The sequence below is a fragment of the Triticum dicoccoides genome, chromosome 6B, assembly GCF_002162155.2.
Source record: "Triticum dicoccoides isolate Atlit2015 ecotype Zavitan chromosome 6B, WEW_v2.0, whole genome shotgun sequence".
Lineage (NCBI taxonomy): Eukaryota > Viridiplantae > Streptophyta > Magnoliopsida > Poales > Poaceae > Triticum > Triticum dicoccoides.
In genome coordinates this window covers 719,042,378-719,055,413 of record NC_041391.1, presented here as the reverse complement: position 1 = coordinate 719,055,413, position 13,036 = coordinate 719,042,378, and the positions used below count along the sequence as shown (strand labels likewise).

At 42.5% G+C, this 13,036-nt stretch overlaps 1 protein-coding gene across 1 annotated transcript; it reads right to left on the bottom strand.

The window, feature by feature from the left end:
• Window positions 1-9,236: 9,236 nt before the first annotated feature.
• Window positions 9,237-13,030, bottom strand: LOC119325679. The gene is made up of 5 exons (XM_037599395.1): window positions 13,011-13,030; window positions 11,732-11,860; window positions 11,538-11,653; window positions 9,747-9,926; window positions 9,237-9,627 (listed from the first exon to the last, which is right to left on the bottom strand). The coding sequence occupies exons 2-5, from the start codon at window positions 11,732-11,734 to the stop codon at window positions 9,624-9,626; spliced, it is 303 nt and encodes a 100-aa protein (XP_037455292.1). The 5' UTR covers window positions 11,735-11,860; window positions 13,011-13,030; the 3' UTR covers window positions 9,237-9,623.
• Window positions 13,031-13,036: the final 6 nt, after the last annotated feature.

Here is a 13,036-nt window from a genome sequence, read left to right as displayed (position 1 = left end):
CGATCGGCTTCAGTTAGCAGCAGTAGCGAAGGAATCGCTCGATCGGGTTCAGTTAACAGCCATCGATCGATCACTCGGGTTCAGTAACCCGTAGCCTGCAATGCAATCGCTCGGGTTCAGTTAGAGCCCAACGCCTCGCTCGGGTTCAGTTAGAGCCAACGCCTCGCACACACGCGCGTACGTGTACGAGAGAAACGCGCATCGCTCGGCCCCCGATCTCCCACCGTAACCGGGAACTCCCCGAAATTTTCCTCCCCCTCACTTCTACCACGGTTTTTTCCGTCATGGACCGCCCAAAGAATGTCATGCAGCTGCGTCTCCGGCCCGCCCAGGACGAAAAGCCCATTTTCTGTCATGATTTTTTGTCATAGAAGTAGGAGCCCACCACATCTATGATGATACCGGGTTTTGTCACAATTATCGTCATAGAAGTGTCATATGTATGACAGAAAAAAATTCGTTTGGCCCAAAATGTCATGGATGTGTCTTTTTTTTGTAGTGATCAACCGCGTTGTTCTAACGCTTCCGCTTTCGGTCTACGAGGGTACGTGGACAACACTCTCCCCTCTCACTGCTATGCATCACCATGATCTTGCGTGTGCGTAGGAAATTTTTTGAAATTACTACGTTCCCCAACTGTGGCATCCGAGCCTGGTTTTATGCGTAGATGTTATATGCACGAGTAGAACACAAGTGAGTTGTGGGCGATACAAGTCATACTGCTTACCAGCATGTCATACTTTGGTTCGGCGGTATTGTTGGATGAAGCGGCCCGGACCGACATTACGCGTACGCTTACGCGAGACTGGTTCTACCGACGTGCTTTGCACACAGGTGGCTGGCGGGTGTCAGTTTCTCCAACTTTAGTTGAACCGAGTGTGGCTACGCCCGGTCCTTGCGAAGGTTAAAACAGCACTAACTTGACGAACTATCTTTGTGGTTTTGATGCGTAGGTAAGAACGGTTCTTGCTCAGCCCGTAGCAGCCACGTAAAATTTGCAACAACAAAGTAGAGGACGTCTAACTTGTTTTTGCAGGGCATGTTGTGATGTGATATGGTCAAGACATGATGCTATATTTTATTGTATGAGATGATCATGTTTTGTAACCGAGTTATCGGCAATTGGCAGGAGCCATATGGTTGTCGCTTTATTGTATGAAATGCAAGCGCCCTGTAATTGCTTTACTTTATCACTAAGCGGTAGCGATAGTCGTAGAAGCAATAGATGGCGAAACGACAACGATGCTACAATGGAGATCAAGGTGTCGCCCCGGTGACGATGGTGATCACGGCATCGGAGATGGAGATCACAAGCACAAGATGATGATGGCCATATCATATCACTTATTTTATATTGATTGCATGTGATGTTTATCCTTTATGCATCTTATTTTGCTTTGATTGACGGTAGCATTATAAGATGATCTCTCACTAATTATCAAGAAGTGTTCTCCCTGAGTATGCACCGTTGCGAAAGTTCTTCGTGCTGAGACACCACGTGATGATCGGGTGTGATAGGCTCTACGTTCAAATACAACGGGTGCAAAACAGTTGCACACGCGGAATACTCAGGTTAAACTTGACGAGCCTAGCATATACAAATATGGCCTCGAAACACGGAGACCGAAAGGTCGAGCGTGAATCATATTGTAGATATGATCAACATAGTGATGTTCACCATTGAAAACTACTCCATCTCACGTGATGATCGTACATGGTTTAGTTGATTTGGATCACGTGATCACTTAGATGACTAGAGAGATGTCTGTCTAAGTGGGAGTTCTTTAGTAATATGATTAATTGAACTTAAATTTATCATGAATTTAGTACCTGATAGTATTTTGCTTGTCTATGTTTGTTGTAGATAGATGGCTTGTGTTGTTGTTCCGTTGAATTTAATGCGTTCCTTGAGAAAGGTAAGTTGAAAGATGATGGTAGCAATTACACGGACTGGGTCCGTAACTTGAGGATTATCCTCATTCCTGCACAGAAGAATTACATCCTGGAAACACCGCTGGGTGCCAGGCCTGCTGCAGATGCAACTGACGACGTTAAGAACGTCTGGCAGAGCAAAGCTGATGACTACTCAATACTTCAGTGTGCCATGCTTTACGGCTTAAAACCGGGACTTCAACGTTGTTTTGAACGTCATGGAGCATATGAGATGTTCCAGGAGTTGAAGTTAATATTTCAAGCAAATGCCCGGATTGAGAGATATGAAGTCTCCAATAAGTTCTATAGCTGCAAGATGGAAGAGAATAGTTCTGTCAGTGAACATATACTCAAAATGTCTGGGTATAATAATCACTTGATTCAACTAAGAGTTAATCTTCCTGATGATAGTGTCATTGACAGAATTCTTCAATCACTGCCACCAAGCTACAAGAGCTTCGTGATGAACTATAATATGCAAGGGATGGACAAGACTATTCCCGAGCTCTTTACAATGCTAAAGGCTGCGGAGGTAGAAATCAAGAAGGAGTATCAAGTATTGATGGTCAATAAGACCACCAGTTTCAAGAAAAAGGGTAAAGGGAAGAAGAAGGGGAACTTCAAGAAGAACAGCAAACAAGTTGTTGCTCAAGAGAAGAAACCCAAATCTGGACTTAAGCCTGAGACTGAGTGCTTCTACTGCAAGCAGACTGGTCACTGGAAGCGGAACTGCCCCAAGTATTTGGCGGATAAGAAGGACGGCAAGGTGAACAAAGGTATATGTGATATACATGTTATTGATGTGTACCTTACTAATGCTCGCAGTAGCACCTGGGTATTTGATACTGGTTCTGTTGCTAATATTTGCAACTCGAAACAGGGACTACGGATTAAGCGAAGATTGGCTAAGGACGAGGTGACGATGCGCGTGGGAAATGGTTCCAAAGTCGATGTGATCGCGGTCGGCACGCTACCTCTACATCTACCTTCGGGATTAGTTTTAGACCTGAATAATTGTTATTTGGTGCCAGCGTTGAGCATGAACATTATATCTGGATCTTGTTTGATGCGAGACGGTTATTCATTTAAATTAGAGAATAATGGTTGTTCTATTTATATGAGTAATATCTTTTATGGTCATGCACCCTTGAAGAGTGGTCTATTTTTATTAAATCTCGATAGCAGTGATACACATATTCATAATGTTGAAGCCAAAAGATGCAGAGTTGATAATGATAGTGTAACTTATTTGTGGCACTGTCGTTTGGGTCATATTGGTGTAAAGCGCATGAAGAAACTCCATACTGACGGACTTCTGGAATCACTTGATTATGAATCACTTGGTACTTGCGAATCATGCCTCATGGGCAAGATGACTAAAACGCCGTTCTCCGGAACTATGGAGCGAGCAACAGACTTGTTGGAAATCATACATACTGATGTATGTGGTCCAATGAATATTGAGGCTCGCGGCGGTTATCGTTATTTTCTCACCTTCACAGATGATTTGAGCAGATATGGGTATATCTACTTAATGAAACACAAGTCTGAAACATTTCAAAGAATTTCAGAGTGAAGTGGAAAATCATCGTAACAAGAAAATAAAGTTTCTACGATGTGATCGTGGAGGAGAATATTTGAGTTACGAGTTTGGTTTACATTTGAAACAATGCAGAATAGTTTCGCAACTCACGCCACCCGGAACACCACAACGAAATGGTGTGTCTGAACGTCGTAATCGTACTTTACTAGATATGGTGCGATCTATGGTGTCTCTTACTGATTTACCGCTATCGTTTTGGGGTTATGCTTTAGAGACGGCCGCATTCACGTTAAATAGGGCACCATCAAAATCCGTCGAGACGACGCCTTATGAACGGTGGTTTGGCAAGAAACCAAAGTTCTCGTTTCTTAAAGTTTGGGGTTGCGATGCTTATGTGAAGAAACTTCAACCAGATAAGCTCGAACCCAAATCAGAGAAATGTGTCTTCATAGGATACCAAAAAGAGACTATTGGGTACACCTTCTATCACAGATCTGAAGGCAAGACTTTTGTTGCTAAATTCGGATCCTTTCTAGAAAAAGAGTTTCTCTCGAAAGAAGTGAGTGGGAGGAAAGTAGAACTTGATGAGGTAACTGTACCTGCTCCCTTATTGGAAAATAGTTCATCACAAAAACCGGTTCATGTGACGACTACACCAATCAGTGAGGAAGCTAATGATATTGATCATGAAACTTCAGATCAAGTTACTACCGAACCTCGTAGGTCAACCAGAGTAAGATCCGCACCAGAGTAGTACGGTAATCCTATTCTGGAAGTCATGTTACTTGACCATGGCGAACCTACGAACTATGAGGAAGCGATGATGAGCCCAGATTCCGCAAAATGGCTTGAGGCCATGAAATCTAAGATGGGATCCATGTATGAGAACAAAGTGTGGACTTTGGTTGACTTGCCCGATGATCGGCAAGCCATCGAGAATAAATGGATCTTCAAGAAGAAGGCTGACGCTGATGGTAATGTAATTGTCTACAAAGCTCAACTTGTTGCGAAAGGTTTTCAACAAGTTCAAGGAGTTGACTACGATGAGACTTTCTCACCCGTAGCGATGCTTAAGTCTATCCGAATCATGTTAGCAATTGCCGCATTGTATGATTATGAAATATGGCAAATGGATGTCAAAACTGCATTCCTGAATGGATTTCTGGAAGAAGAGTTGTATATGATGCAACCAGAAGGTTTTGTCGATCCAAATGGTGCTAACAAAGTGTGCAAGCTCCAGCGATCCATTTATGGACTGGTGCAAGCCTCTCGGAGTTGGAATAAACGCTTTGATAGTGTGATCAAAGCATATGGTTTTATACAGACTTTTGGAGAAGGCTCTATCTACAAGAAAGTGAGTGGGAGCTCTGTAGCATTTCTGATATTATATGTAGATGACATATTGTTAATTGGAAATGATATAGAATTTCTGGATAGCATAAAGGGATACTTGAATAAAAGTTTTTCGATGAAAGACCTCGGTGAAGCTGCTTACATATTGGGCATCAAGATCTATAGAGATAGATCAAGATGCTTAATTGGACTTTCACAAAGCACATACCTTGATATAGTTTTGAAAAAGTTCAAAATGGATCAGGCAAAGAAAGGGTTCTTGCCTGTATTACAAGGTGTGAAGTTGAGTCAGACTCAATGCCCGGCCACAGCAGAAGATAGAGAGAAAATGAAAGATGTTCCCTATTCTTCAGCCATAGGCTCTATCATGTATGCAGTGATGTGTACCAGACCTGACGTATGCTTAGCAATAAGTTTAGCAGGGAGGTACCAAAGTAATCCAGGAGTGGATCACTGGACAGTGGTCAAGAATATCCTGAAATACCTTAAAAGGACTAAGGGTATGTTTCTCGTTTATGGAGGTGACAAAGAGCTAGTCGTAAATGGTTACGTCGATGCAAGCTTTGACACTGATCCGGACGATTCTAAATCGCAAACCCGATACGTGTTTATATTGAACGGTGGAGCTGTCAGTTGGTGTAGTTCTAAACAAACCGTTGTGGCGGGATCTACATGCGAAGCGGAGTACATAGCTGCTTCGGAAGCAGCAAATGAAGGAGTCTGGATGAAGGAGTTCATTTCCGATCTAGGTGTCATACCTAGTGCATCGGGACCAATGAAGATCTTCTGTGACAATACTAGTGTAATTGCCTTGGCAAAGGAATCCAGATTCCACAGGAGGACCAAGCACATCAAGAGACGCTTCAATTCCATCCGGGACCAAGTCCAGGTGGGAGATATAGAGATTTGCAAGATACATACGGATCTGAATGTTGCAGACCCATTGACTAAGCCTCTTCCACGAGCAAAACATGATCAGCACCAAGGCTCCATGGGTGTTAGAATCATTACTGTGTAATCTAGATTATTGACTCTAGTGCAAGTGGGAGACCGAAGGAAATATGCCCTAGAGGCAATAATAAAGTTATTATTTATTTCCTTATATCATGATAAATGTTTATTATTCATGCTAGAATTGTATTAACCGGAAACATGATACATGTGTGAATATATATACAAACTTAATGTCCCTAGTATGCCTCTACTTGACTAGCTCATTAATCAAAGATGGTTATGTTTTCTAACCATAGACATGAGTTGTCATTTGATTAACGGGATCACATCATTAGGAGAATGATGTGATTGACTTGACCCATTCCGTTAGCTTAGCACTTGATCGTTTAGTATGTTGCTATTGTTCTCTTCATGACTTATACATGTTCCTACAATTATGAGATTATGCAACTCCCGTTTACCGGAGGAACACTTTGTGTGCTACCAAACGTCACAATGTAACTGGGTGATTATAAAGGAGCTCTATAGGTGTCTCCAAAGGTACATGTTGAGTTGGCGTATTTCTAGATCAGGTTTTGTCACTCCGATTGTCGGAGAGGTATCTCTGGGCCCTCTTGGTAATGCACATCACTATAAGCCTTGCAAGCAATGTAGCCAATGAGTTGGTTACGGAATGATGCATTACATAACGAGTAAAGAGACTTGCCAGTAACGAGATTGAACTAGGTATTGGGATACCGACGATCGAATCTCGGGCAAGTAACATACCGATGACAAAGGGAACAACGTATGTTGTTATGCGGTTTGACCGATAAAGATCTTCGTAGAATATGTAGGAGCCAATATGAGCATCCAGGTTCCGCTATTGGTTATTGACCGGAAACGTATCTCGGTCAAGTCTACATAGTTCTCGAACCCATAGGGTCCGCACGCTTAAGGTTTCGATGACAGTTATATTATGAGTTTTGATGTACCGAAGGTTGTTCGGAGTCCCGGATGTGATCAAGGACATGACGAGGAGTCTCGAAATGGTCGAGACATGAAGATTGATATATTGGAAGCCTATATTTGGATGTCGAAAGTGTTCCGGGTGAAATCGGGATTCTACCGGAGTACCGGGTGGTTACCGAAACCCCCCGGGGGCTTAATGGGCCATAGTGGGTCTTAGTGGAGATGAGGAGAGGCGGCCAGGGCTGGGCCGCGCGCCCCTCCCCACTAGTCCTAATAGGACAAGGAGAGGGGGCGGCGCCCCCCCCCCTTTCCTTCCTCTCTCTCCCTCCTCTTTCCCCCCTTCTCCAAGTCCAACAAGGAAAGGAGGGAAGTAGGACTCCCCATGGCGCGCCCCCTCCTTGGCCGGCCGCCCCCTCCACCTTGCTCCTTTATATACGGGGGCAGGGGCACCTCTAGACAGAACAATTGATCTCTTGATCTCTTAGCCGTGTGCGGTGCCCCCTCCACCATAGTCCTCCTCGATAATATTGTAGCGGTGCTTAGGTGAAGCCCTGCGACGGTAGAACATCAAGATCGTCACCACGCCGTCGTGCTGACGGAGCTCTCCATCGACACTCGGCTGGATCGGAGTTCGAGGGACGTCATCGAGCTGAACATGTGCTAGAACTCGGAGGTGTCGTAGTTTCCGTGCTTGATCGGTCGGGCGGTGAAGACGTACGACTACATCAACCGCGTTGTTCTAACGCTTCCGCTTTCGGTCTACGAGGGTACGTGGACAACACTCTCCCCTCTCGTTGCTATGCATCACCATGATCTTGCGTGTGCGTAGGAAATTTTTGAAATTACTATGTTCCCTAACAAAGAGGGATGAACACTGGAGAAAGACTAAGCATGGAGATGATGGCATGCGCAAGGGGAATAAGAACGGAGTTACAAGTGATGATTTCGGGACTTTGAAGCCACCATAATGAGTGCATGAAACCTTAGACGAAATATACAAGATGCCACTTCATAAATTTCGTCCAGAGCCTATTATAGCTGTTGTGCCACCTTATTATTGGGCCAGGCCCATGTAATTTCGAAATACTTGAGTATAGGCTCTTTTTAGAGTCCGTATGTGTGGGGAAACAAGAGATAGGGCCGGTTTCGGACCCCTCCTCAGGGGCCACGAAATTCCCCTCCTCTTCCTCCATATATACAGCCCTTAGGGAACCGTTTAGACTTTGGTTTTTGTTTAGATTAAAAGTTCGCCATAGCTGCAACTTCACGTACTTCGTTTGTGTTCAACGAGCAGACCAAGGCGTCACAGAACCCCACCTTCATTAATAAAGCTTTCCTCTTATATTCGCAATATCCAGATTGCAATGTTAGTTTCTTACTTGTTCTTTGTTTGCTCGCATGAAACAGACCCTCGTGGTCAGGTTGATCGTGCTCCGGCGTGGTCAATAACCCTCGGAAGTCGGTTTAGCGATTGCTAAGGCACGACGTCTCGCACGTTCATAGTCGGATCGTCAAGGTCGACTCCCACAGAAAACGATAGTCACCATCTCATCGAAACATCGGGACACCTTTGCCTCTATCAGGTTCTTCAAAGACGACGCCTCCATGAAGGGAATGGCACGCAAATGCCGTCGTTGCCTGATCCAACCATCGAAGGTCAGATCGTCGGTTTTCACCCTAAAGATCACGGTCAACACCTCCATCAAGGTAATGACGCAAAAGACGCCGCCTTTGCCAAGTATAACCAACCAGGGCTAGACTTAGGGTTTTCACCCCGGAGCTCGGTACTTGAGAAGCACAAACAATACATCGGTTCCAGAAGAAGAAAAATGCGTCAGCAAAAACGGCTCCCACAGTCAAGGGTTACAGCTCCGACGTAAACGGTTGCGGCGTTCGAACGCCGTTGGCTGCAGCTCTCCTCGCCACTGGATGCAGCTTCCTTCAGCGAGGTGTCAACCTTGCAGCATATCCACCGGTTGGTTCCAACAAAGACGGGCACCGATTCCAGCAAAAAATGAATTGTTCATCAAAATTAAATGGGGACAGTAGAAAAAATGGAAGGGGTTGTAATAAAACAAATAGGTGGGATCCAGCAAAAAAAAATACCTGGTTCATCAAAAAACCCGGGTCCCAGCACAAATTCGTCACCACCGTGGCCATTGCAGCTTGGCCAAGGCGAATAACAAACCCTGGTTGCGGCGGCCATGGAGAGGACACGCATCAAGTTTCCGGCAGACAAGTGCCGGCAAGCCGACAAGCACATGCGCCTCTGCTCGCCCACGGTCGTACTCTGCGCACCTCTCTGCATCTTGTATGCTCATCAAGATCACATGATGTAAAAGAGCGGTGCCGGTCAGCGGCGCGTGACACAAACGTTTACCAATTCAGAATGTCCAAACTATCCCCAGGCGACGCCTCACCTATTCAGGGATCAAGATCGTCCAGTTCAAAAAATGTCGAGAAACCAGCCCTCAGGCCATCATTGAAGAACACAACATTTAAATGGGCACAAAATTGTTTGCTAGTACAAAACAATATATTCTGAGCGAGTGTTGATCTTCACAACCCAAATCACTATGTAGCCTGCCAAACAATTAAAAAAAAGTATTGTACGTACTACAACATTTGTACGGTGTAAACCTTTCAACACCAACAAAATCAGTGTCAAACATCCATCCTTGAGGTTAGCAAAGCTGATTTACATCAAGAGGCGGGCGGGATATTTGACGTAGCACAGCGCATATACAGCAATAGACAAGTATCGGTAACGTAGCACAGCAGATTTACAGTAAGGAACCGTATGCTTGATGTAGCCCAGCAGATTTACAGCAAGGAACCGTATGCTTGATGTAGAACAGCAAGAGACTGGCACCCTGTTTTGTTCTTGGGTTCACCTGGGCAGAAAATTTGGAAGTTAGTTTCTCAGTTCGAGACCCATCTTCAGAAAGACATAAGTAAGACTTGTAACAAAAGTTCAAATTAGACAAACAGATAGGTCTTGCTTAATCTTTACTTTTTCTGTTGCGGCATAGGAAGGCTGTCGAACAGCTTAGGCCTGGGAGGACAAAACCCATTATCATCCTTGATCAACTGCACCTTCTCATCCACACGTTCAACTGTCTTCCTCAGCGTCTTCTCCATCAAACGCATTTCATTGCTGCCTCGTTCCCCGTTCATATACTTATAGAGGTACCTGCAATGTACATTCCAAGTCAAAATATAGTAATTTGGAATTAACATTCCAAGTCAAACACACAAAACAAAGCAAAACAAAATCCGTATGAACCATTTCAAGTAAGCTTAAAACATATTCCAACCAAGAAAAGTAACGGCACAGCAACCCTTTCCTATTAAAGGAACAATCAACTGCTATTTTACATCATCAATCAACTACTCCCTCCGCCCCAAAATATAGTAAACACAAGAGCCAGATGCTATTGAAAAGAGGCCGACTGTAATTAACCCACACAATGTACCGCAATCACACTACAAATTTGGAACAAAAAAGTTTATGCAGAGTGCACTACCTGAGATAGAAAAATAGCCACATTCAAAACAATGCTATAACAATGTTTTTTCATGAAAAACCAAATTAACTAGATTAAGTGATACTATGAACTTCAAGTCAAAATATATGGCCTAGTTGTACAACACAAAAAGATGTTTGGAAAGAAATTACATATATGAACTTCACAATAAATAACGGTGTCAAAAACGGCAAAATGGCTTCAGCTACCAGTTTTTTAAGAGAAACAGAAAATCATGAAGATATGAAATTAATAATTAAACTACATGCACAGACCTGCTATCTGAATTCATGACCAACAGGAAAGTAGATACATTATGATCTGTAAGAAGTAAAATGTATGAACATCATAAACATATGCACAGACCTGCTGCCATTTAAGATAGCATACAACAGTGTCAAAAACATAATAATACAACCAAATTTTTAACTAAAATGGGACAAATCCAAGCTGATATGAATTGAACAATAAAATTAAATGCACACCTGCTATCTGAATTCATGACAAGCGAGAAAGTAACATTATGATCCGTAAAAAGACAAGTGTGAAACAAGGAATTCCAACACTGTGGCACAATAAGTAACAGTACACATAAGGTCAAAATGTCTTCTGCTATCAAATAGTGAAAACAAATCAAACGAAATAAGCAGTTGGACTCTACATGCACGCCTGCACCATAGTAGAATCATATCCTATATTATAAAGCAGAAATCGCACTGAGATAATTCTGATTTATTCCATAACTTCATTCTATTTATAGACAAAATATTCACAATTATAAGGTGGAAACAGAAAAAAAAAAAGCTACCAGTTCTAAAATAAAGTTGAGACCAAAGTTCCACACAATTTGAGCAAGGTGGCTAAGAAATATATTATACATATAAACATAGAGTCATTAGCAAAAGATCATTAAGGACACACATAAGTTACTTAACATTATAAATTGACAACCTGCAAAGATAATAATTTAACTGACACATACCTACAAAGCGGACGAGACTAAACATAGACAACAGTACAAACTAGATCGCCCACCTTATTATCAACATAAAGGAAATCATAAGGTCACACTAACATGGTCAACTTGAAGCTTAACAGAAAAACTATCTAATAGGAGAACAAGCTTATCAGAAAACTAAGAACAAGCTTATCATAAAACTAAGAACAAACTTGATATAATTGGTTGAATGAGCACCAAAATAGATCAGATTGTACCCAAGAAATTTCCAGTATTCTAAACATTGCAGCAATAAAAAAGAATAGGTATTTACAAGTACCTTTGCCTTATGGGCATCATCATGTTCATCGTGTCAACTACACCGTTCAGCATAGGTAGGACTCTAGCAGGTTCAGCAGCAACTAGAGCTTCAGAGACACCAAACTTGACAAGCTCCTGCTTAAAATAGATCCAAAGTGACAACCTACACATTGGACATAAACAACATTTAAAACTCAAAGAGATAGCACAGACCATTCTGTCAACCAATGCTGACTTTTGAAGGAAATTGTATATTTTGTCTCCTTGATCAAGTTGATTGTCATCATTGTCTTTCCACAGTAGCGTCCAGCGGAAGTTTGCAGGAACTGGAGGTTCGTTAACCTACATCACAGAAGCAGATTATGTCTATGTTTACAGAAAATTAAACACCAAATACAGACACGAGAGTCATCTTAGGGTAAGCAAAGGCTTGTGTCTTTTTTAGCAGGAGTAAATACATTACAGAAGAATATTAACAAGCAATATTTTGCTTCAACATCCTAGATAACATTCAAGGATAATAATTCAGAGGACATACAAGAGTACATCAGAAAATTAAACCTATCACAGTTTCAAACATCTTAAAAACAAAAAGGAGGATGAACATGCAGCCAACATATACATAGACAATTGCAGGCCAGTAACCAGCAAAACAATGTGCATGTCAGGGAAACATTGATGGTAATAAAGTAATTGCATGACATATAAATCGGGTGAACTGCAGCAACCTATGTAGCCTGTCAGATGAGTTGCAGGTTAACCAAAGCTAATATAATTCTGCAGGTCAGAAAACGCAATACCACAAAGCATGAAAAGAACTGATGCAATCCTTTACAAAACATTATGTCGTAAACATTGCAGCAACAGACGGGAAAGGATTCTGACAAAATTCATAAAACTGTTGTCATTACAAATCAATTCACGGCAACAAAAGCATTGTAATTAATTGAAAATGCATTTGTACTCTAGCATGTACATTTCAGAACAATCAATTTCAAATAAATCTTAAATGGAAGAGAGTATGACCGGTCAAACGTCTCCAGATGGGATAGAATAGGAAAATGGCACTCAAACATGAAAATCTTTAAAACTAAGCATAGGAACAACCTAACCTATACAATCCTGCACAAAACTGAACATCACAGAAGGATCAGCATGGACAAATGACAGCATGCATTTAGAGATATCACCGTTTGCAGCAGATTTCGAACATTTTTAGATGGGGCAAGGCATGTCAAACAAGCAGGTGCATGCGAAATGGCAAAGGTTCATCAGTAGATGTCTAGATGAGTAATCTAATGTAAGCAGGGGAAGAGGAAACCTAGAGTTCATCAGTGGATTCGTCCTGCTGCAGATCAAAGCAGGGCAGGAAGAACAGCACGTTTGCAGATCTAACCTACAGGAACTAGGGATTCGTCCTGCTGCAGATCAAAGCAGGGCAGGAAGAACAGCACGTTTGCAGATCTAACCTACAGGAACTAGGGATTCGTACCTGATGCGCTGCTGGTACTGGGACAG

Excerpts from the sequence above, each read along its gene's own strand:
- LOC119325679 (XM_037599395.1), bottom strand. Across the intron at positions 9,927-11,537 it reads ATGATGCCCATAAGGCAAAG|GTACCTCTATAAGTATATGA; the intron begins GTACTTGTAAAT and ends TGTACATTGCAG.